At 45.0% G+C, this 24,123-nt stretch overlaps 1 protein-coding gene across 1 annotated transcript in view; it reads left to right on the top strand.

Annotated features, from left to right (window-relative positions):
- The window catches only part of LOC138453422 (CD109 antigen-like), an 812,557-nt gene that overhangs the window by 91,938 nt on the left and 696,496 nt on the right, over positions 1 to 24,123 (top strand). The window contains exon 6 of the mRNA XM_069606255.1: positions 18,019 to 18,058. Within this exon, the coding sequence (XP_069462356.1) occupies positions 18,019 to 18,058 (40 nt within the window). The remainder of the gene's footprint in view (positions 1 to 18,018; positions 18,059 to 24,123) is intronic.

A 24,123-nucleotide genomic window follows, 5' to 3' on the forward strand; every position in this document is an offset into this window, starting at 1 on the left:
ATGAGTGGGGGTGGGAGGAACAGGAAATGGACACGGGCGGACTTACTGTGCAGGCGGCAGATCCCGCTCCTGCTGACAAAGCCTCTCATGCGAGGAACAAAGATGGCGGGGCATCTCTGAAGCCAGACGCACTACACGCTTTCACTGCATCCAATGAGAGAGCACGTCGGATGTCGCGGTTATCACGCAAGCTGCTTGCCCAATTACCGTCCTGTCCGCGGAGCGAACCGGGAAGTGTGTCCGCGAAGCGAACACAAATATCACTAATTTCTTTCACTTACATTTTTTTCATTTTTTTAAAAAAAACTACTGGACGGATTTACACCAAATAAAGCAAAGCACGCTTTTGGTACCAAGCCACAGCTCCTGCTGCAAATTTGGTGTAAATCCGTCCAGCGGTTTGGGCTGTAGGCGTGAGCAGTTTTTTCCCATTATGTCTATGGGGAAAAAGTTTTGGGACCCCCTATAACTTTTCCCCCCCTGGACGAATCCTCACCAAACTTTGCAAAAGAATTCAGAGTGGGCCATATACTTTTTTTGCAAAGTTCGGTGAGGATTCGTCTAGGGGGAGCGAAGTTATAAGCCGCCCAAAAAGTGCTCTTCCTATGGAAACACCAACTTAACCATAATTACATGGCCACTACCGTGGCCATGTAATATAATGCAATAGCCGCCCTAGTTAAGGTGAGTTGGAGACACATGGGAACCCCTCAAAATTCTGTTAACTTTTGATTTGAGTAACTGATTTGACAGTTTTGAAAGTGATTAAAGTCTGCAACCCCCCAACACCAGATTTAAAAAAAAATGTTCAATGAATCTTTCCGAAACTTTGCAAAGTATTAAGCGTCAAAATAAGTGTGTGCTACTTCCCATCCCTTTTCCCATATACAAAGGTCGATTTCTGCCAAAGCGCACAGCACAAACCGCAGATCGGATTTGGACAAGGTCCAAAACAACTGGGGCACGAAGCATTGACTTGCATGCCATGCATTGTTTGGGTCTATGTGGAGTAGTCATTTAAATATTTGATGGAGAAGGGGTGCCCCTTTCCCCCACAAAATAGAGACCTCCCATGGTGTATTGCAGGATTATGGCTTTCAGAAATGAAACGACCACCATCTTGTTTTTCTCTTGATTCAAGACGTATTTGCGGCTGAAACCGAGGTTAGGGGAAAATGAAATGCAGGAAAAAGCTATGGCCTGGTAAAAAAAACATGAATGCCATCAGGATAGAGGTAGGGTGATGGCTAGAGGGCCCTGAGTGAAATGTTGGAGATGGTTCCAGGAACCGAGTTTGCAACGCGAATAGCCGACATCTGAAAGCAAAATGCGCCACAGAAGAAGCATGTGTTCTGTAGTGAAAGGGAGGTGGCATGGGAGATTAGGGTGCGGGGGGAGCTGGCACAGATGAGGGTGGCACTTATGTCCTGGGGGTCAGGGAAGCAGTTTTTGTTTTCGGTTGTTTCGCCGATATTTGCTGCTATACCCAAGGCTACGAAGGACTAGATATACCCATGGGTAAGAGTAGTTCTGTATTCGCTTCTAAATTTCGGGGGGGGGGGGTGTCTATTTTATTTATTTTCTAAAGATATTTGTATAGGTATAGTAACGTCGGGGATGAAAGGCGCCAAAAGCCATGGTCAGTGACCTGGTAGGTATTAGTCTTTTTTGGATGTGTTTTTTCAGACTTTTGAGCATGTGAGAAATGGACGAAAATAGTTTAACAAAATCAATATAAAAAGGAGGAATTGTCTAGTTTTTGATGTGTCATACAATGTATTTTGGGTTGTGTATTTTCATTTATGGTATTACATTGTCTGGTTGTGAAATGTTTGCCTATATAGTTTTGTAAAGTAACAAACATAAAGCATAGAAAAATTAACATGAGTATTGTTGGACTGTATTGATATTTTAAGTTGGATTGTAATATAAAACTTGAAGTTAATTCCCCTTTTAATTGAGTTTTTGTAATCAGTTATGGTAAATCAATGAGCTGTAGCGCGTGTATTTTATTTATTGTATTTGTGTATTAAATCTGGTGGTCCATCTCCATTTTTGCCTATGAGCGAGATTGGAAAAGATAAAGCTGGTGTGAGCAAATAGTTCATTTAGTTTACCCATGTCTTGTTTTATCATTGAAGTAATGGACACCTCTCATACTTTCCCCAAATCATTGTCTCCACAATGAATTGGTATGACGTCTGGGTGCCCTCTTCACACTTAAAATTTTGGAAAGACTTGGAATCAATGCATTCTCTGCAATCCAAACCGTTTAATTGTAAAATCTCTCAAACATAGGTCCATGTTAATATTTAGCTTCTCACAAAAAGCCAGCCGCCAAAACAGCAAACTGTCTTCAATCAGCCACACAGTTTTCAAACCAGCCATAAAATCTGCAGTCTTTCCGTTTATAGGAAAATGATTCCTAGTTTGAATTTCTAGTAGCTTGAATGAGTAGGGTATGTATTGTGTGTGTTGTAGTTTCTAATTAGTTGATGGTGCTGGCATTATTCGCGGCTATACAGCAGCCACCCAGAGCATGGCATTGGTATTTGTGGGTAGATAACCCCACCCCTTCTGCAGCCGCAGCTAAATGTGGGCAAATGACACATTGTGTGTTTGGACGTGTGGTAGCTGCGCCTATCTGAAACTTTGGGTGGGATAGCATCTTGTATGAATTGAGTGGGGGATTTTAAGAGATTAAGGGAGTGGAGAAGGTCTAAAGATTGGAGGCGGGGGATGGCCCTTGCCCTCCCTCTCTTTTTACATTATATTTCCTGGGGGCGGATTTAGGACTATAAGCCCATAACGGACAATATGCGAAATGGAAGTATAGTTGCCATTGGTTCTAAATTGCGTGGTATGTGACATTAGGAAGTAACAATTTTAAAACGATCATTTGTCTCACTCCCCATCTCTTGCCTGATGCCATTTCTAGTTTTATACCTCTGCATATTAGTATTTTCCACTATGTAAAGTGTGCATAACCACAGCTTCAATGAATGCACGATACCCGCGGTTGGCAACAGACCAATGAGACGTGTGTTTTAGCTATGACTATGGCAACGGCAGGTAAAGCGGTTACTTCCTATAGCCTTGAATATCAAAACATTTCTTATCTTGGAAACAAAATAGTTATGGCCTGCACTTTGGACTTCATAATTTAACATATGGTCCTTTTCCACTTTCTTCACCTGTATTCTGACATTTGAACTTTTGCCACCCTGTACGTAAATTGCCTATAAGCGGCTATGTCGGCATGGCGTGTATTTATAGATGAAACTGCCAGCACATTGTTGGATAGCCACGAGTATTATACTGCCAATGAGACATCCATTTTTGGTAGGCTGCTATACCTTCATCCAACGGTTGTGGTACCCATGGCAATTCAGAACGTACACTAGAAGCTTGCAACTTTTAGTCATTTGTCAGGTAATCGCCTTATTCAGATTATGGAGGAATAAGTTAACTGCGACAAGCGGTGATGTGGAAGAAATTTGAGAAGCATTGGCTAAGTACATGCTTTTATCAGAACAGAATTCTGGAAGGAGTTTTTGAAAGAATAGCTGTGTATGGATTGTGGACAGATATTTTTGATTGGAGTACAGGATATTTTTTTTTTTGTTGGTAAAAGAAAGCATCAACAGGAAGAATACACATTGAAGGATCCAAATAAACTTGCAAAGGAACCTTGTGAGGGAATTGCAGTAGGACACTGTCGGAATATGAACTGTAGTATTTTAGCAAAGTTGGAGCATTCCTTTATTATAATGGAAGACCTGCATTTCCCTGATTGATTAGGTGTACTCCAGGTCTACATAGGTTAGACATGTAGAATTGGATGTTTTAGTTAGTCATCCATTACCAGTCTCTGAGAGCAGAAACAACCTCATTAACATTTCACTGAGATTTTAAAATTTTAGAATTAAATCTGGCGGTCCATTTACATATTTGCCTTTGAGTCAGGTTGTGAAAGATGAAGGTGGTGTAACAGTTTCATGAGCTTTTCAAAATATTGCTTCATCAAAGCCATCCATTCCCCAAGTCATTGCCTCCACAATGAATGAGTATATCGGGCTGCCATGTACTTCTCAAACTCCAGAATTTAAATCTGGAACCATCGCATCCCTCGCAATCAAGAACATTTAACTCTAAAATCAGTCCAACCCAGATGCATGTTAATATGTAGTTTCTCACAAGATCGGTAAAGAAAAGACCCAACTGGCTCCGTTCATCCACACTTTTAAATCCGGCCATGACTGGACTCTTTCACTGTCTTCTTAAAAACACATACTAGTTTGCTGGCCCAAAAGACATCAATAGTGACCACGCCGAAGGAGGTGGCTACCTCTCCCAATCTATTTTTTGGGTCCAGAACATCTACAGTGGACACGGCCAAAAGGCCATGGCTTGTGGCTCTTTAAAATACCTATGAAATAGAAAACTCTTGAAATGCACTGAAAAACTTTAGTTGCAGGGACGATAAGTTGAGCAATACATTCTACCCAAACCTTTCAACCTTCCATCAGTGATGTACTAGATGTCATGTATGATGTAGTTTTTTTTAAAAACAATTCTGTTAATTTGATAAACACAACAACCAAAAGAAATCAAACTGTGAATATCAGTCATAGCTTCCAAATGTCATGTACAGTATCATATTGTATCCACTGCTGTCCCATTACACTCCCCCATCCCGAGCTTACTCCCCATCACCCCCTTCGACCACCCTATCTTGGGGTACAGTCTTCCCCTCACCGTCCCAAGAATCTTAGTCATCATGGCTGGTCAGGGTCGACTCGGACAAAGTAGCTACCAAGTGCCTCCAGGCCCTCAATGTCTCTGCTTCTTCTCCCTCTGTTGGCTGCCTCACTCCACACCATTGTTTCCGTGTCCACTCATTTCGAAGGTCATTCTTTCCAGCCCATGGGTATCCTGCGCTTGGCCAGCATATAGGCCAAGTCTTATGTGCCAGCTTGCGCGGCTGGAAACCCCCCCTGCCCACCATGCATGCCCACAAAGAATCTACCTCCAGTTTAATCCCTTTCTCAGCCAAGAGATGGGCCACCTGCCCCCAGAATCTCATTATTTCTGGGCATGCCCAGAACAGATGTACCATTCCTACATCCACCTCCCCACATTTAGGACATGTTTGTATTCCAGCATTCTTGAACCTTGCAATCCTCTGGGGGGGTCATATACGCCCTGTGGGTAATATATAACTGGATTTGCTGCAACCTTGCGTTTCTAGATACCTTTAAAAAGTATCTCTGAACTCTCACCCACAACCAGTCACTCATAGATTCCCTGGCTTCCTCTTCCCAATCCCGTCTCAACTGGAGCACCTCCTTCCCCACCCTCGACATCAATAGTTCATAAATCCGGGAAACTTCATGGCCACCATCTGATATGATACAATGTTTCTATGGCCGTATCGGGCAGACCCTCCAGCACTAGTGACCACGTATCTTTTATCATATGCTCCAGCCTAATGTGAGCGATTGTCCCTGGTGAAGAACAGTGGCTGCCAACAGTGGGTCAAACTCTACCACCTTCCCCTCTTGCCATGTCTCCTAGCGTGGTTAGCCCAATCGGTTTCCAATGCTTCCGGATTATCATCCTCAACTGCTTGTCTGCTCCTTTCAACGCCACAAGCGGCATTTGTGGGGGAACATGACCCGACAAGCTCTTCGCCAAATCTTCCATCCTAAGTCTAACATTCTTGTCCTCCCATCTTGCTGTGGCTTCAGCACCCATATCTATTCTTTTAAGAAAAATGGGACACACTCCGCCTTCAACAGTCTGGACTCTGATATTGAGTCTTCTGATAACCATCTAGCTACATATTGTAGTTGGCTGGCCAAATAGTAAATCTTGAAGTTGGGCAATTTAATGCCCACTTCATCGTATGTGTTTTGCAGCTTCCATAATGCAACCCTGTTCCTAGTATTTTGCCATATGAACCCTCTACATATACTTTCGAGCTTGACAAGCATTGCTTGGGTATCATTTATGGTATATTCCAAAAGAAATGCAACAACCTAGGCAGCACCACCATCTTTAGTAGTGCCACTCTCCCCATCATGGTTAAAGGGAGCTTGGCCCAGAACCTCCACACCGTTTTCAATATTAGCCACTGCCTTCTGTTATGTTTGTATTCGGCCTCGACCATATGGTATCCCTCAATCCCCAGATATCTAAAGGTCTTGGGTCTCCCATTGTATTTGTAGTACCGGCAGTCCCCCTCGTGGCGCCCCTTTATATCTACCTAGGGGGAATACACACACATTCCTGGGATTCACTGTTATGCCAGACGGCACCACATAGCTATCCATTACTTCCAAAATCTACTGTATGTTCTCCTCAGGGTATCTTAAAAACAGCAGCATATCTTTAGCATACATTGATATCAGGTGTTACCCTCCTTTCATTGCTGATCCCCACATCTCCATATTGCTTCAAGTATATCGCTTGGGGTTCCAGTGCTAAGATAAACATTGGGGTCCATGGCCATCCCTGTCTAGTACCCCTGCTAAGTTGTCATCGATCTGAGATGGTTGCTCCCATCCTAACTCGGGCCAGTGGTGCACTGTATAGCAGTTGTGCCCACCTCGGGTACGTGGACCCAACTCCATACTCCTTTAAGGCCGCCATCAACCAAGGCCATTTGACAGTCGAAGGCCTTCACTTCATCCAATGAGACTATGACAACCTCCTGTGGGTCCTCTTCCGTTTGTTCTATGACATGATGTATAAGTTTGTGGATAACCGCCTCAGTCTATTCGCCAACACCGCCGTGAGTATCTTGCTAGCTTGGTTCAGCATGGATAGCGGTCAATATGACCCGCATTCCATGCATGGTTTGTTAGGCTTGAGAAGTGGGACAATGATCGCTTCCCTCAGGGACTCCGGCAGTATCCCCCTATCCAAAGCCTCATTTAGCATTGCTAATAGTGGGGGGGGAGCACCTCCGCCTTGTATGTTTTGTAGAACTCGCTAGGGAGTCCATCCACCCCTGGAGCCTTACTAGTAGGTAAAAGCTTGATCACTGTCTCTAGTTACTCCAGGGCGCTCCGCAGTCCCAATTTGGGAAGCCCAATATCCGCCCATATTTCAATCACATCTCTCCTTTACCCTCCTCGACATCTCTATATAGCTGCTGGTAAAACTCCAAAAAGCCCCTGTTAACCCCTTCTTTGGTGTCCTGTATTTGCCCGTACTGCTCTAATTGTTTTCCTGGGTATTTCCCCTCTTATATAGCCAGTGTAGTTGCCTGCTCGGCTTGTCTCCCCCAGCGTGCTGTCTTTCCACTTATTTTTTTTTATAGCTCAGGTTACATAATCTCTCCCAATACTCCCTACAATCCTGTTGCAATGGTCTTATTATTCCAGCCTCCTCAAGGGCATGCTCGCTCTTTTGCATAATTGCCTCTAGTTTCTTCTCCGTTTCATGTAGCTCATGTGCAATTCCCCCCTGCAGACCCTTGCATTTGGATATTGCTGCTCCTCTCACCACCACCTTAAATGCCTCCCATACTGTGCTGCCTGAGTCTACACTCTGTGTTAAGTTCAAAGTATTCCACAATTCCATTTCTTATATCCTCCCTAAATATTGTATCTGTCAAAGCCTCAGCCCTGACTTTCCATGTCAGGATCTGCGCCCTGGGAGGTGAGTATTGCCATGTCATAATCGGAGGCGAGTGGTCAGAGGACTCTCGCTTTGTATTCCGACCGCACTAGCTCCCCCCATGAACTCCGGTGTAGCTAATATATAGCCCAAACCTGTATGCAGGTTATGTGGGGCGGAATAGTGATAGTGCCTATCCTGCGCATGGTGCGTCCTCCACACGTCTACCAGATAAAAATCTCTTAATAGGGTCTTTAGGGATTTAGCTGCCAGGGTGGGCTTGTCCACCTTCATGTCTGATCTATCCACCTTGGGGTCCAGCATACAATTAAAGTATCCTCCCTGTATGACTGCCCCCCCATGTGTGGACTTATCTTACTGTATAAGGTCCTGAAGTAGCCTGTGGCATCTTGATTCTGGGTATATGTGTTAAGCCGTGGTCGAAGGGAGCAGTGCTCCTATACTTTTTTTAAATGACCTTTAACAGCCCATATACTTTTATTTTTAAAAAACTGTTCCGGAATGGTTTTGTTTTAAAATAAAAGTGTAGGAAGAAGTTGAAACCTTCACTTTCGGTGCACTGCACTGAATGTTCCCTTAAACAGCAGGTGCTAGTGTTTGGGGGTGTGTATTGTGTGGGAGGGGTTGTGGCAACGGGGTTTGTGGGGAGCAGGGCCAGGCCAGCAGGGAACATAGTTCCACTACTTCTTTTTGAACACTTCGAACACTGCTGTTAAGTATGCTCAGTTCCCTGTTTTTTTACTAAACCTCTTATTAGTACATCCTCCCATCTGGCTCTATGGTTGACTGTAACAGTTTAAAAGGGACATGCGGTGCTATCCACGTAATAACCACTCTGGCGTATGCCGAATATGCTGACCCTATGGTGGTCCCTCTCCATTTCCTCCCCACTAATTTCTGTTTCTCCTTTAAGTTTCCTGCAATAAAACTGTCTATGTACAACATGACCTTATTCCTTTTTAAATAACTATTGAGCCCCCTGACATTCCATGTCACTATCTTGAGGTCCCCCATTTTATCCGTATCCTGTTCCACCCCCCACCCCCTTTCCTTTCCACAGTGATGTATAGGTGTAAGCTTGCTCCCTAACTGTTAACACCCCTTCAAACTCCCTTCCCATCCCCACCAACCCCAACTGTCACCCAGCTCATCCCTGGATCTCAGGCTATCCCGCATCTAGCCCTTTCTCGGTAATACGGTTACTCGGGCTCAGCAGGGGGATAATGAACTATCAGTATCCTAACTAAGCTAACTGTGAGGAGGTGATATTGTGTCTCCCGGTGTCGTTGATCTAATACGGCTCCCGTATTCCTGCATCAAAATGGCAATATGCCACAGTCTACCTCATCTTCCTCAAACCATCCCCGTCTTGCCTGCTCCCTCCAACCTCGTCTGCTGTGCTATATTCAAGTCCAAGGTCAATTTTTCGCACAACACACAATCCCAAACCCCTGGTTCACTTATCTAGTCAGCCCATCGTCTGGTCATCTGCTCCTGCCGGGCTGTTCTGGTCGTCGAGCCACTCTGTTGCATCCTCCGGGGGTCTAAAAAAATAGAGCCTTATTCTTGTGGAACACCTTCAATTTCGCTGGGTACATCAGTATGTATCTGTAGCCCGCTTCACGTAACCACTGTTTGATCGTTCCATAGTGCAATCGGCATCTTTGAACCAAGAAGGTGTAGTCTGGGTACGCTGTAATGGACGCCGACCCTGTCTATTCCTCCCTTCCGAAAGTGCTCCAAGATCATCTCTCTCTGTAATTCAGGATCTTAGCAATGATCGGCCACGGGGGGCTCCTGGCAGTGGCTTCCGAATCTGTGCCCTATGTGCTCGCTCAACTGTGAATCTTTGGGTGTGCGCCCCACCCTTTATCTCCTGTAGCAACATTGTTTATTCATAATTGGTTGGGTCCGAGCCTTCTCCCTCCGGCAGCCCCACTATTCACACATTGTTCCTTCGTGCCCATCCCTCCGCATCCTCTGCTCTGTTCTCCAGATTGCGCACCTGTTGCCGCAGTGTGTGGACTTCTGCGGCGTTTGCTGTGCAGGTGGCCGTATTGGTCTTCACTTCTCTCTAGTCCACTCGTTCGCTCCGCTAGCGCCCTCACATCTTGCTGCAGCAAGGTGAAGTCTACTTGCACCGCATCTATCTTGAATTCCAGTGTGGTCTTCAGATCGGCCATTGCTGCATTGAGTTTATGCTCTCTGGACACTCAAGGTCGCAATTGCATCCAGATCTGTTGGTCCTTGTGCACCGGGGATGTTTTGTCCTGGTTGTTCTGCCCCTTGTTTTTAGTAGCCTCTGTTGTCTGTGGCGATTTGGCATATTCTTCTATTGTCAACTGCTTCACTTTGTTTTTCATCATTTTATTGGTCATTTTTGTCTGGTGTGAACCCCCACTGTGGGTGGGCGGAGCCTCTGAACGCCAATGACTTATATGCTGCTCTTTCACCTCTGTGGCAGCGTGAAACATGCCCTCTTCAGCACTGTGCCGGACTACTACCAGATGTAGCAGGAAGGGATCCGGGCTGTCTTCCTATGTTGCCCTCTTCCACTTAGAGTAATCCAGCTGAACAGGCTAATCATTGGGGATTCACCAATTTGTCTCTCCTGAGGGCTTAGAATGAGGGCCACCTCGATCTTGGTTTTGCTACCCTGCAGTCCGTTATACGTGGCTGCTTGTGTAGCGCCAGCTCTTTGATGTGGACCGCACTTCACGGATCCTGATCCCCAGGCCCAAGTCCATCCATACCTCCTTTGGGTGCCTAGGCATCGGGCGCTCTCCTCCAGTGTAGTGCTTTGTCCTCCGGGTCCCTACTTGTCCTCTCAGCTATAAGCCCTCTTGGTTGCTGCTGGATGAGTCGCCACCTTGTTCTGTTTGGTGTAATTGTGTTGTGCGCCTGCTAGAGCACTCGGTCCGCGGGGGCCCTCTCCTGTGGTGCAGTATTTCAGGTCCTCTCCCACAGTCACTACGCGCAGCGATGAGGGTCCATCCCCATGGCCATGTTCCTCCCCTGTACTGCTATCAGTGTTGCACTTGGTGTTTGTGGTTCCTTCCTGGTACCCGCTGTGATTCACACCATTAATCCGTGGTTGGCAACATCAGTGTCTGTGGGTGGCCTCCCAAGCAGATGTTCATTATGTCAGAGCAGTTCTAGCTTGCTCTTGTTACTCCATGTTTCCATTTACTTAGTAGTCCTCGTGATAATTATTTCAATTTTTTTTAAATTTTTACTTTAATCTTTTCCTCCAACTTCGCTCATAACGTCTACTGGGCAGGTCCGGGGGGGACTATGTACTCCTTGCCTGTCATCAGGCCGTGTGAATCTCCAGTTAAGCAAGCCAGGATCAGCACCGTTTCGGAGCTACTTCGGTGCCTGAGCCTGCCCTTTCTTCCTTTGTCTGCTGTAGGTTGCTGTTGAAATTAAATGGATCGTGGGCTCCAATATATGACCACCTGTGCTTCCGGAATCTGCTGTTCTCTGCCTCTACCCTTTGTCTTATCCCGGGGTCCCTGCCATAGTTGTTGTTTGGTGCGTCCCGTGTGTATGCTTCAGTGTTCTCGCATCTGAAGCCTCTGCAGGGACCGTACCCGGGACAGCCGTATGAGCACTCTTCCCTGATTCTCCGCTCGCGTGGGACTCCAGCCCTCTCAGTTTCTCACGTCTTGTGGCTGGGCTGTTTTCTGTGCTGGGCACTTAGAGCGACAATGTATCCCCTTATGATACAATATCTGTGCGCAACCCCCCAGCCCTCTGTTTTATCCTTGCCTTCAGTTCTCAGCACACTCTTTGGCAGCCGGCAGTTTTGGTTCTCACTATTCGTATCGAAGCGTCCTTTGTTCTATCATGTCGGCCATTTTTAATTTTTTTTTTTTTCCCCGTGCCAGTCTCTGGATACAAACTTGTGCTCGATGTATTGAATGCGGTCAGCATTGCCAAGGTCCCAGCTTCTCCACAAATGTGCACCACAGCTTCCCACAAATGACTACTTTCCAAGCTCAAACGAGTTATTCTGGCATATTTCTAAGCAGGATCATCTCGGATAATCGGGAGCCACACGAGACACACGTCCTACTCCATGGCCCTCAAGCCGCGCCCCCATAAATGATGTAGTTAGTGATGTAATCTGTCATCATTGTGGTCATACACTGCAACTGGGGACGTCAATTTAAGGTCACTTTTCCTGAATTGTCTGCCGAATTTCAGGGGTTTTCCTGCATTAAATGTATACCTTAATGTCCCTGCAACTGTGGATATATAATTTGAGCAAGTGAAAGATTAGTACTAGTTACGAAGCTCCTACCTATAAGTTTGCTCAATCCAATTACTGGACTCGTCCTAGATGTATGTTCAGGTGTTGTCCAAAGTCTCCTGCAAATAAGTTGGTTACATTGGTGATTGAATCACATAAAAGCATGAATTACGAGTCCTTGGTCTATTACCATATATGGGTGTTTTGATGTAGTTACATCCAGCCAGGGGCGTTGCTAGGGGGGGGTAAGGGGGCTATAGCCCCTGATCTTTTGGTTGTAGCCCCGGATGGAATCTCAGGAGCTACAGCCAAAAGACTAGCTAGCCCCCAGTCCCAACAGTTCCGACATCAGCTTAGCCCCGGGTCTTTTCTAGAACTAGCAACTCCCCTGCATCCAGCTTTGTTCCGCCTAAGAGCAGCATGATTATTGCATTTGGTGTGCTGGAAAAGAATAGGAACGGCATGTATGGGCCGTGCCCTATAAATGACGGGACATCTCACATTTAGCGTGTGATGTCGTAAATGTCAATACATTCTGTAACGTGCTACAAGGCATATGTCGGCTGTGAATCCATGTATATATGGTGTGCATCCGTGCGCATGCACCATTAACTGATTTGGTCCTATATAATAGTTGGAATAGAAATCAATTAATAAACAAAACAGACGGTGACAATAGCAATGAGGGTGGCGAGCGTGATTCATGACACTTTACGAATCAAGTGATTGATATATAATGAATATCACTGCCATTGAATGACAATAAATTGGGGACAGGGATGGGGGTGAGCGGGGAGAAATCCTAAAGTAAGCCTGACATTGACATATCCACATCTTGAAAAATAGACACCTGCGGGGGTGGTGGGGGGGGGGGGGGTCAGGATCGGATAACGCAGGGCAAATGTTTACCATGATGTGGGAATAATGCCAGTAACCGAGGGAATCATAAAACCTAAGGATATGTATAATGTCATAGGATTTCATACTGTAAGTGGTTTCAACCCAACACTTCACCTAAGTCAATGCCTAGCGTGAGATGCCCAATGCAAACCCTTATTTACATATTTTAATGTCAAAAGTTCTTTTATTTCCGGATGATGTACCCTTATATAATGCCCCTCTCTTTGAATCCCCCCCCCGGTCGCATCGAACCAAGGAATAGGTTTGTTTTGCAAGTTAAAAGATTTATTTGAAGAATTACACTATCTATATATCACACTTTCATGAATATGAATAATATTTAAATATCACACTTATTAATATTTCTACAATGATCAGCAATGGGTAATATCACAATCAACAATATCTTTAATCATTTAGGAGTAGGAATAGGAAGAATAAGGTAGCAGAGAATAACTTTGGATGGGTTCAATGAATGCAAGGATATGAAATTAATGCAGCACAGAAATAAACTTGATATGAACTCGGACAATGTTACTACTCAATCCCCCCCTCCTACTATGCAATCTGAAGAGATGGAATGAGGCACACAGGTTTCAGGAATAACAATCAACAAATGCAAGTTCAATCCCGATTTCCCCCCCCAGCAAGCTTAGAGAGACACAGGAAGGATTTTAAAACGGGTCAATTGCTTTTTAATGTGATTTAGTAATGTATGGAACAATGGTAAAAATGACTTTAATTCACTAAATGGAATTCAGAACTAGTGAGAGCTGCTTTGGATTGTTTCTGGTCAACACTAGCAAAGATTCTTGAATGGTTGGCAGATTGAAAACGAAATTCAGAGGTTGGATACAAGAAATAGCTGTTTTTACATGTGGTGAAATTGAGCCAATGCAAAATCGCGGCAAACTTTTCAGCGTGCCAGAAATGCGATTACGGAAAACTATAAAGAATTGGAATGTCTTGGGTTCGTTTGAAAGCTTAGGATGTTGGCTTCAAAATTACATTTGTTTCTAGGACGTACGGTTCAGAAGTTAGAGGTTTTAGTAAAGGTAGATTTTTCAAGAGAGTCAAGATTTTACAAATGTGAGATTGAATTACAAACAGATTGGACTTTACACTAAGTCTATGAAGCCGCCAGCTACACAACAGCGTACCCACCAGACTAGTGGCGCCACCAGTTGGTTGGACCTGTCGAGACGCTTGCCTTTCTTCAAAAATATATTGTGCAAAGATGATTCACTACAATTATCACAGAATGGATGAGAGAAAGATTCAGGATGGACACGGATTCTATAATGCAGTTCTGGATAGGTTGAAATGGATTGAATAGGATTACTTTAAACTAATAGATGACTATGGACAGTTCTATACTAAATACTCACTACTATGGCTTGGGAATGGAATGGGCCCGTCAAAGGTTTGGCTGGAATTTGCTCGCCACCGGACAGGTCTCGGGTGCTTGGTTCTGCTCTCAGCAAGGCACTCTGGTCTGCACGGCCTCTTGGACTGGATCGACAGGTTGGTTCTGGGACAGCACTGCTCTACCGGTTTGGACCTCTGGGTTCTAGCACGGCTTCTTGGCTAGAAGCAGAAAAACAGCTCAGCCAGACTGTTGGATTTTGTAGTGCCCCTTGGAAGTTTGGGTATTCAGGTTGCAAAAGATTTTAAAGGCCAGCTGAGAAGGGTTCAGCTTTTTGGATTGGGCCGTTCTGCTTCAGAGTTGTGGAGTCTGGATCTAGGTTCTGGAGTCTGGATCTAGGTTCTGGAGTCTGGATCTAGGTTCTGGAGTCTGGATCTTCCTGCAGGGTGCTTCGCCAGTGGATCGGTTGATGAGAGAATGTGTCTTGTCTGTCCTCAGCAGTCCCTATTTATGTATTTTCCAAGGGAGTGGGTCGGCTGATTCTACTAGGCCCAACCCTCTGGTAGGCCAGAGAATTCACTCTCCTCTGATTGGAGAAGTGACACTATGTTTATGGTCCAAAGGAAAAAAACGCCCCTTTGTGTCAACCAGAAAATCTATTTTTCATAAAAAAACATTTCCAATATCCCCAACTTGTTGATAATGCATATTTACATTACAGATTACTTAAGGTACGCTTCTGTCGAAGTCTCATATTCCTACGAGTTTTGGTTCACAAATGAGTTTCGCGCTTTTGGTTGGTTACACATTTTCGGATCTGTACAATTGTTTACACATACATGCACATACCATCTGGGCATACTTCCGTAAATTTTCATCCTTATAGCATAATCACAATAGCTACAATATTAAAATGTTCATGGTTCAGTCTCGGAACATCGCACAGATTCCAGATCAGTTTTAAACTGTGAGCGACCTTTTCATTTTAATAACCTCTAAATTCCATATTTTTACTAGTTCAGCACAATTTGTTATGTCTTTTTCTCAAACATATATTTACTTCAGTTTCAAATCTGCATTTTCAGTCTGGCCCGCCTCCAAGGCTTGGCTGAGCCAGAGAGCATCATGAGCTTGTTCCTGCCTGGGCTTGGTTTGTCACAGCCGAATTAGCATTTTCGTTCAGTTCAAGGAACCCATTGTCTCTTTACCAGAGCAGCAGAGCAAGTCTCCTCCGCTTCTCATTAGAATCCAGATGAGAGATCCTATCCTTTTGGCGGGAAGCAACAAGATGGTGTTCTCTCAGTGGGGGAAAACCTCTTTGAAGTTTAGCTGAATCAGGTTACCTACAGTACATTGAGACATTGTTCCTTGTGAAATTTTATTCCTTGTGAAATTTAAAGTTAGAAATTTAAAAATAAGCAAACCTATCTTCAATTCCAGTCTTTTTCAATATGAAAATTAAGTTGTGGCAACCTATATTGCATTGGATGGAAGTCTCTGCTTTCCCCACACTTAGATTTTGAGACATAAGTTTACATGACAAGTTAGAGATCGCCAGCTTCTGATGCAGGTGAGTCACGGTATTGCACCCATTTTCTTTCAAGCAAGCATCTTTAAATGTGGATTTTCTCCTGATAAATGTACTCCTGCTAACATTGTATGTATGTGGACTCTTGAAGTAGAATGATGTTTAATGATGTTTAACCCCCAAACAAGAGGTTGGATCTTTTGTGTGGTTTGTGAACCATGATTTTTGCAAATTTGACAGCCAAGAAAAATGGATTTTCAAACAGCTGTTTCATTTTGCAATGCAGCATTACTTTTTCAAGTGGCTCTCTTTGACCTTTGGGGGCAGCCAAAGGATAGGTTTTGGCAGTGGTCTCCTGTGTTACCACTGACCTAGGCAAAAGTGGATTGTCGGCCATTCTGATGATTTTCCTGCGCACTCCTGGGTGATTTTTAGCGTGCATCATGCTTTCTGGCAGCCATTCTGATGTTCCTGATGCCAGCAGTGCACAGGAATGTTGCAGGGCCTGGACTAGTGGGTTAAAACATCCCACAAGCCAGCTAATTACTTTATTCCCTAGCGACAAGTGACCCAGAGTACAACTTGGCAAGAGTGCCATCTTGGAAGAAAGCATAAAATTCATGATCAGAATTGAGGTCTTGTGTAACCGTTCTAAATATACATATTAGTTTGGATTTACATTGTAGTATTGGTTCCCCATCACCGCCTCTGACATCTAGAGATTTCTTGCTGGTCCACTGGAGGCTGGCATGCACTGCGTACAACATCTCTCTGCTCGCCATGTTTCACCATTACATTGTTTCCTAGATCTTTGGGTCCCAAACACATGGACAGTGTTTTTATTGCTGAGTGATGACAGTGGTGCCACTATTACCAAGAATTGCCCATTTTGGGGGTACAGGGATTGTGCCACTCCAAACTCCCTTGCCCAACTTTAGCTCTGGCATACACCTTAGTAGGCTGCATAACCCAGGTTGAGGTCCCCTGTTCTACTCCCTTTCACCGGCAGGGTGAAGCTCTTTGACCCTATTGCACAGCATAGAAGTTTGTAAACACCAAGAGATTTGGTTGGGGGCTTACATCCTGTGTGATCTTCCTCAAAATTCAATTATGACTGAACAATAACTTGCGAGTACTTATATATTTGGGACATATTTTTTAAGGTAAATGTTTTGCTATCTGGGAGGCTTATTATATAGACAACCCTTTGGGTCAGGTGGCAGTTCCCTGTAGCTAATACCGATCATAGCAAGGTGTGCAAGGATGGCATCTACTGGTTTCCATGGAAGTGTGATGTAAATGTCGTCGCTTTTGAAGATAGATACATAATGTGTACCTGGATGGCAGTATTGCAAAATGCGACAACATGGAACTGTAACCGCCTAACTCGCCTTTAAAACCTCTCAATATTCAGATTGTGTTGGTTGTTGCATAAAGAGATGCCCTATAAAAAGTATTTGATCTGCTGCCACTAGGAAGTGGCCAGATTAAGAATTGATTCAATGTTGACCAAAGTGTCCACGTGCTGGTCTAATTTCTGTAGCAAAGGGTTAGCATCCACATTTTGAACAAGAAGCCACATGCCAAGTGCATTTTAAAAAGGTAATTTCCAAAACAAATGAGCTTGCATAATTGTCCAGCGAATTACAAAAAAAGTCCAAGTCCTTGCACAATTTAACATATGTTACGTTCTCCTTTGACCTGCCCATATACTTGCATGGTTTGAGAGGTACGACCATGAGCTGTCTGATATTGTTATGCTATGTTTCACATTAATTTGCCAAATTACTATGCTGTGCCACATCCTACCAGTAAATAATGCCTTTGCACCCGATCATGTACCAAGCATTACCATCCTATAGCAGGGCTTACCGTCATTTGCTTAGGTATTTCTATTGATATGGAATAATTGAACATTTTGGCACTTTTCGTATGCCATATAATCAGTACAAGACATTTGAAGGGTACTGGAATTGCATACTACCACACATACTCACTATATGCCCGGGCATTGCCATAGTTTATTTTGTAGTTGTTGTGGGGTGTTTTTCGGTAGGCTAGCTTATGTGACCATACCCACTTTGGGTTTGAGGTTTCTGAGAGTCTTTGAAGTGTTGTGGGTACATTTTGTTGAGCCGGGATGTAGTAGGTTGTGTGGGTGGGTTCCTTTGCGGATAAATACTGACATTTCATGTATAGATGCTAAAAAAAGCTCTTCCACGTCGTTATAGAGCACACTGCATTTATTTTTGATATTTTTGCCTTGTTCAGAAATATTTTTGTCAAACCCAAAATGATTTAACTAAATGTCTTTATTTTCAGAGCTTACTCTTTTCAAAGCAGTTCACGGTCACCGAATATGGTAAGTGAAACACTGACTGTTGGAGAATGTTTCTCCTTTTGTGAAAACATCCACCACAGAGCTGTGGTGGTGCATTTCTGTCATGCAAAATAGCCCTATCGAGCAACAAACGATTGAGCAAAGCTTTGGCCAATGTTTCCCTGAGATTTACCAAGTGATACCCATCCTTCCCTCAATTGCTGCCATCCATTTGTAATCTAAACGTTTTTATTTTTAGGTCTGCTGCACCCAACCCAAAATGAGTACTTGTTTAAGCTGTAAACCTAATGTGAATGATGGTGTGCTGCCATTGGGCCAGATTTTCCTGGATCCGGGAATCTAGTAAAAAAGGTTTCTGAAATGTGCACCCTTCAACTAGGTAGACCTATTTAAAATGTGCCCGCTGGGTTTCGAACACAGATCCCTGGGCACCAGGGCAACACACCCACACGACCATTTGAATGTCTGATGTATGTGAAATAGCTTCAAAGTTTTTGAAAAATGTCAATACAGACCTTATTTAGGTTGAATAAGTGTGAACCTTTCATGCTGTGGATCTTGGCTAAAAAAAGCCAGCAGTGAGGGCTTCAAACCCTTTGTCTAGCTTTTTCGCTAGAATAAATTCCTTAAAAACATTGCATAAGGAAAAACACGAAACATTGGTTGAGGCAAAACCCCTTTGTATTTTCATATAAAATAACCACTGTACATCTGCCTATGTATTTCGGACAGATTGTCCATCGTCAGGCAAATAGCTGTACATGTAATATAGAAGACCTGAGGGACCCCAAACAGGTCAATGGTGTATCAAGCAACTGGATGAAAATAAAAAAAATGATTGTGGTAGTGACGGGTATACTGTGTACACAATAATACATTCCCATGCCAAGAATCGCATGGATATGGATCAACCCATTATTTAAAGCCATTATTTAGTGTGCAACACATTTTTTACAACCTAGTTATCCATTGCTTGAGGCCTTAACTCCACTTACTGTCACTACGTCAAATTGTATATGTTCTGCGAGATTCAGGTCTTTGGTCCCCCTGATCCACCGATTGTTCTATTCTGCATATGCCTAACTAATTACTTTGATTGACTTGCTGCACTTGTGTAGAGCTTTTTGCAGTAGGAAGCAGCCGAGTTGCCCTGTACTTATTGTAGGCTTGGTTGAGTCTGGTCGAGAATGTTTCTAAGACCATGCCTTAGGTGCAGAGCATTAGAATAAGCAGCACCTTGTGTAGTTCTGATAACCATCTCTCGTCTCTGATTGCCTAACTGCCATTCAAGATTGGTGTGCCGCCAATGATCTTTGAATGCCAGCAAGACTGAGATCCTCCTCATCGTCACACCTTCACCATCCTTTCCCCTCACTCTCTGGCCGGCTTCCCTTGGCCCTCCTCCTACCCCCACCTGCGAGGCTAAGAACATCGGGGTCATCTTTGACTCTACCCTTTCCTTCTCCGCCCACATCTGAGGTCTCTAAAAAGTCAAACTTCCTACTGCACCTCCTATGAGGTACTCTGCCTTGCTTCTCTTTCCCCCAGAAGCTCGTGGTATGCCAAGCTCTGGTTCTATCTAGGTTTGACTATTTTAACAGCCTCTTTCTAAATCTACCTGCCTTTACTCTCCGCCTTCTCCCACTAATCCAGAACAGGACTGCAAGACTTGGCCTTGGCCTCAAGCCCTGGGATCATATCTCTCCAGCTCTGAAATCCATTCAAAGGCCTCTGCATTGTCCACAAGGCTTTCTGGGGCATGGGTCCAAAATACCTTCAGCTAGCCCTCTGCAAATACCTCCCCTCTCGAGCTCTTCGCTCCTCTACCTCGAACTCTGTCAGGGTCTGTCGTTTTTCAAAGAAATGAGCTGGGGGTAGATCTGTCTTCAGCTGGGGCCTCCCTCTGGAACCGCCTCCCTGCCACTCTAAAACTTGAGGAGAACCATCTCTGGTTCCAGAAGCACCTCAAGACCTTCCTTTTTTCTTCTGCCATTGCTCCCCCTCTCCCCTGCTGATCTGTTCTCTCTTGGCATCGTGCACCTGGCCAACCTCTGTCCTCCGGGCCCAGGTACCTGCTCACCCTGCTACCCTCCGGGCCACCTCTTGCACTGTGGTCTGTATCTGTACCCATACAGCCCCCCCTTTTCTTCCTGCACTTATCAGGCATACCCTGTCTGCTGCCTTAAACCTAGCACTTGCAAATTGCTGGCTGCACTACCACTGTTTGCCTTTATTTATTATTATTGATCTGTTTCTCCTCTGCTTCACACTTTCCACTTCTCCACCCTTCCATGCACTTTTCCCCTCCCCCGCTCCCATGCACTTGCACGTTTTCAATGTCACTGGGCCTAGTAGGATCGTTGTTTTGTTCTCCCCTTGTCCCCTCCCTTGCCGCGCTCTACTAGTGTACGAGCGCGATAGAAATAAAATATCAATATCAACACGCTCATTAACGGAATGTTGTTCTAGCAAATATGCTAGACAAAGGGTGTGCAGCCCTGACTGCTGGCTTTTCTAGCAAAGGTCCACAGTTTTGCCACTTGATACACGTTCTGACTGCCTGATTTCTTTTTGTCCCCCATGAAGCATTGGAGTTTGCATTTGAGGGCTCTAGTGTGGCAGATTTCCTCCAAAGTTGGTGGCCCTGAGCCGAAGGAGACGGTCTTTTACCACGGTAAAGGTCAACTAGCTTGTGTCAGCTTGTTTGTCTCCTTGACCAGTCTGTATATATAACAAAAGGAAAATTGTAATGCAGCCTTTACAGGGGGCTATAGCCTCTGTTACTAGCTTAGTGATTGGCTGGAGGCTACACCTTTGCTATTAAGCACTCACTACCCCTGCAATATTCACAAAATCGAAATGTCCATCTGCTAAATTAAGCCTGCCACCCTGTGCTGCCTGTTAACTCACTCTTAGCCCTTGGGCTGGCTGGGTTAAGAAACGTGAATTAAACAGCACCTAGATTCGTTATTGCAAAAACATGAGGTTTTTGCCCTTCCAAGATGGCCGTCGCCGCATTTCTGGAGGATTCAAACTTCCCTGCTGCCATCTGAAAACCACCTCACACCGGATTGGCTGGCCTTGGCTTGATAGAAAATCAGAGAGCACCGGCAGTCGAAAGCTGGGCCCCAACAAAGGCAATCCGAAAAAGGCTCCACCTCACTGAGCCTGACCGAGCTGGGCCATGCTCGAGTGCTCTCCTGCCTGCTCATTCCGAGCCACACAAGGTGAGATCACCTTTCACTTGCCTACCATCATCTGAGCGCCCGTGGTTACTCCTTAACCTGGTAACCACTATAGCCCGGCCATATCACATGCTTGCTCTGTTTATCCCCTCCTCCCACTCCTTACCAATAACCGAGGCCCGTTCAGCCTCCCAAACATCGCTCACTACCGCGTTTATTGTGCAGTCACCGGATTCTACCGCCACACCAATTGCACTGTCATTGTGTAAAAATCGTGCAAAATTCCAGAACCCCAGCTTCCGCCACATAGTGATTGCGAGCCAGGTCCCTGCTAACCCTCTGATCCTTACAAAAAATCACCTGCAAACTGCAAGCCTCACTGCACCCTCCCGATCGCCTGCTACGCCAGTGCCCCTCAAGGAACTGTCTGCCGATGACAAACTGCGGCTACCTTATCCGCACTGCCTGCACACTTCCTCACTATGCAGATTTGAATAAGAGCTATGCCTCTCTTCGCAGGCCCACATTGAAACCTAAACGAACAACTCCCCATAACGTCTGATAGCTTCCTCACTATTGGACTGAAACCAGCACTGTGCGCCTTCTCGTACCTGTTTGTATTAAACCGGCTGCATAACTGACTATACTATGCATTATCTGCCAACTTCTATTGGATTGTAGTTAGCGCCTCACGATTTGATTGTTCTATATACTCCTTGCCTCCCAAGTCAACACGACGTTGACTACACCTATTGCCTCTTAACCACAATTGCCATGCCTAACTCTCTGATCCTGATTTAATAGTAGCCAATCTTAACGCTCCTCATTGCCTGTTTGCTGTAAACTTGTCTGGCACACGTTCTTATTTATCTTCTATATGTGGACAATAATTCCAGAGCATGCTTACTCTAACCTGTACTAATGTGGTTCATATCTGCGGCCCATATCCGTATTGACCTGTTTTGACTTCAATCAATCATGTAGTAGCACTATCAGTTCATGCCCTAGCACTGAGTCTATTCTTCATCTGACTGTGTTTTTAGCACTAACTGTGCAGCAGCTCATTATCCAATTGTGCCCTAGCATTTGTGCCCGTGTCTCTTACTATTGTGCCTCAGCAGTCTAGCAACTTAGGCCAGCATGCATTGTATCTGGTTATGTATTAGCATCTTACGCAAATGTGCCCCAGCATCTTAACTGATTGTGCCCCTGCTTTCTATCTGACCTGGCCCTAGCATTTCAGCTGACTATACACTAGCTCCTTATCTAATTGTATAACATTACTCCTGCCCAGATCTCACATGCTCGAGCTCTAATACCTGAGTATGCTACAGACCGCTGTACAGGCACGCACCCCAGCCCTGTGACACAGTATTATTTAACCCCTCCTAGACAATCCTACCTCAGCTATGCTAACCTGGATCTTCTTCATGTTTCCTTTCTGCGTGATCTCGCATGACATCCCATGCATAGGATCAGCACTTCCTCTCCCACCACAATGGCCTTAGTAGACCAGCCTGCCAAAGACCCCATCCCATCCCCTGTCCCACCCCATTCCTACCCAACATAAATGCCTTCCAATCTGTCTTCACCAAGCCTCACAGCTCAACTGTTACATCCAGCACACAAAAAGGAATACAAACCACAACCTCTGACATGCCCACACCGAAGAATTTCACTACCAGTGCATCTTACCCCAGCTTAGGCACATCTAGACTCAACCGCCTCAGATCCAGAACACACATCCTATCGACCACCCCCAAGTCAAACATTAATACAACCTGCACCAAACCCAAATTAGCCATCCGTCTCACACACCACATGCTACCCACCGATCAGACCACGCCCTGCCTTAACACCACCCCCCCCGCACCCATATCAGAAAACCATGTCACACCCCTGAAACAATCAAAGGTGCACTCATCAACGCGAGATCCTTAGTCGCCCACGCCTTCGACATCCTCTCCCTCAATGAACTTGATTTCATAGCAATCACCGAGACCTGGCTCCACCCAGCCTCCGGTCCTGCACTAGCGCTAGCCATACCCAACGACTACACAATCTACCGCGCAGACAAACAGCCAAAGGTGGCGGAGTAGCCATTATCGCTAAAAGCTCCCTTAACATAAGGCACATTCAAAACCAAACTCTCCCAACCGCAGAACTACTCACTTTCAAACTATCCACCACACACAAGCACCATTACCACTCACCTCATTTACAGACGCCGGGCCCATACTATCCTTCAATGATGACATGGCTCTCCTAATTTCCAATAATACCAAACCCAACTCACGAATACTCTTCCTAGGCAATTTCAACTTTGGTCTTAATGACAAGAAAGATGACCAAGCTAATACCATCGCCAACACCATCTCAGAACTAGGATTCACCCATCACATTTCGCAACCTACACACAACAAAGGCCGCATCCTTGACTGGATAGCTGATCTCAATTGCAATACGACCATCCTCTCCAACACACCATGCGCCTGACCGACCACCACCTCATTAGTTTCACCATCAACAAAGATACCCAAACTCCTGGCCCTCTTCCCCAATGCTCCACCTACACTCACAAGAAATGGCAAAAACATCATAGAGAAACTCCTCCCTCTACTCCAACCTATCATCAACCTTTCACCCAACATCACCGGAATTAGTTGAGCTCTACACTACAACCGTGCTTAAGGCCATAAACACCATAGCACCACTTAAACTTCGGAAAGCCAAACCACGCATGCACCTCAACTCCTGGTTCATGCCTGAACTAAAAACGCTTCACAAATCAAAGACAAGCTGAATCCGCATGGAAACGGAAGCCCTCCACTAACACATCCTACACACTTGCATCCAATATATACAAGTCAGCAATCATCCAGACCAAGAAAAACATGTACA

The sequence above is a fragment of the Ambystoma mexicanum genome, chromosome 4p, assembly GCF_040938575.1.
Source record: "Ambystoma mexicanum isolate Mex_15411 chromosome 4p, UKY_AmexF1_1, whole genome shotgun sequence".
In the NCBI taxonomy this organism is placed as follows: Eukaryota; Metazoa; Chordata; class Amphibia; order Caudata; family Ambystomatidae; genus Ambystoma; species Ambystoma mexicanum.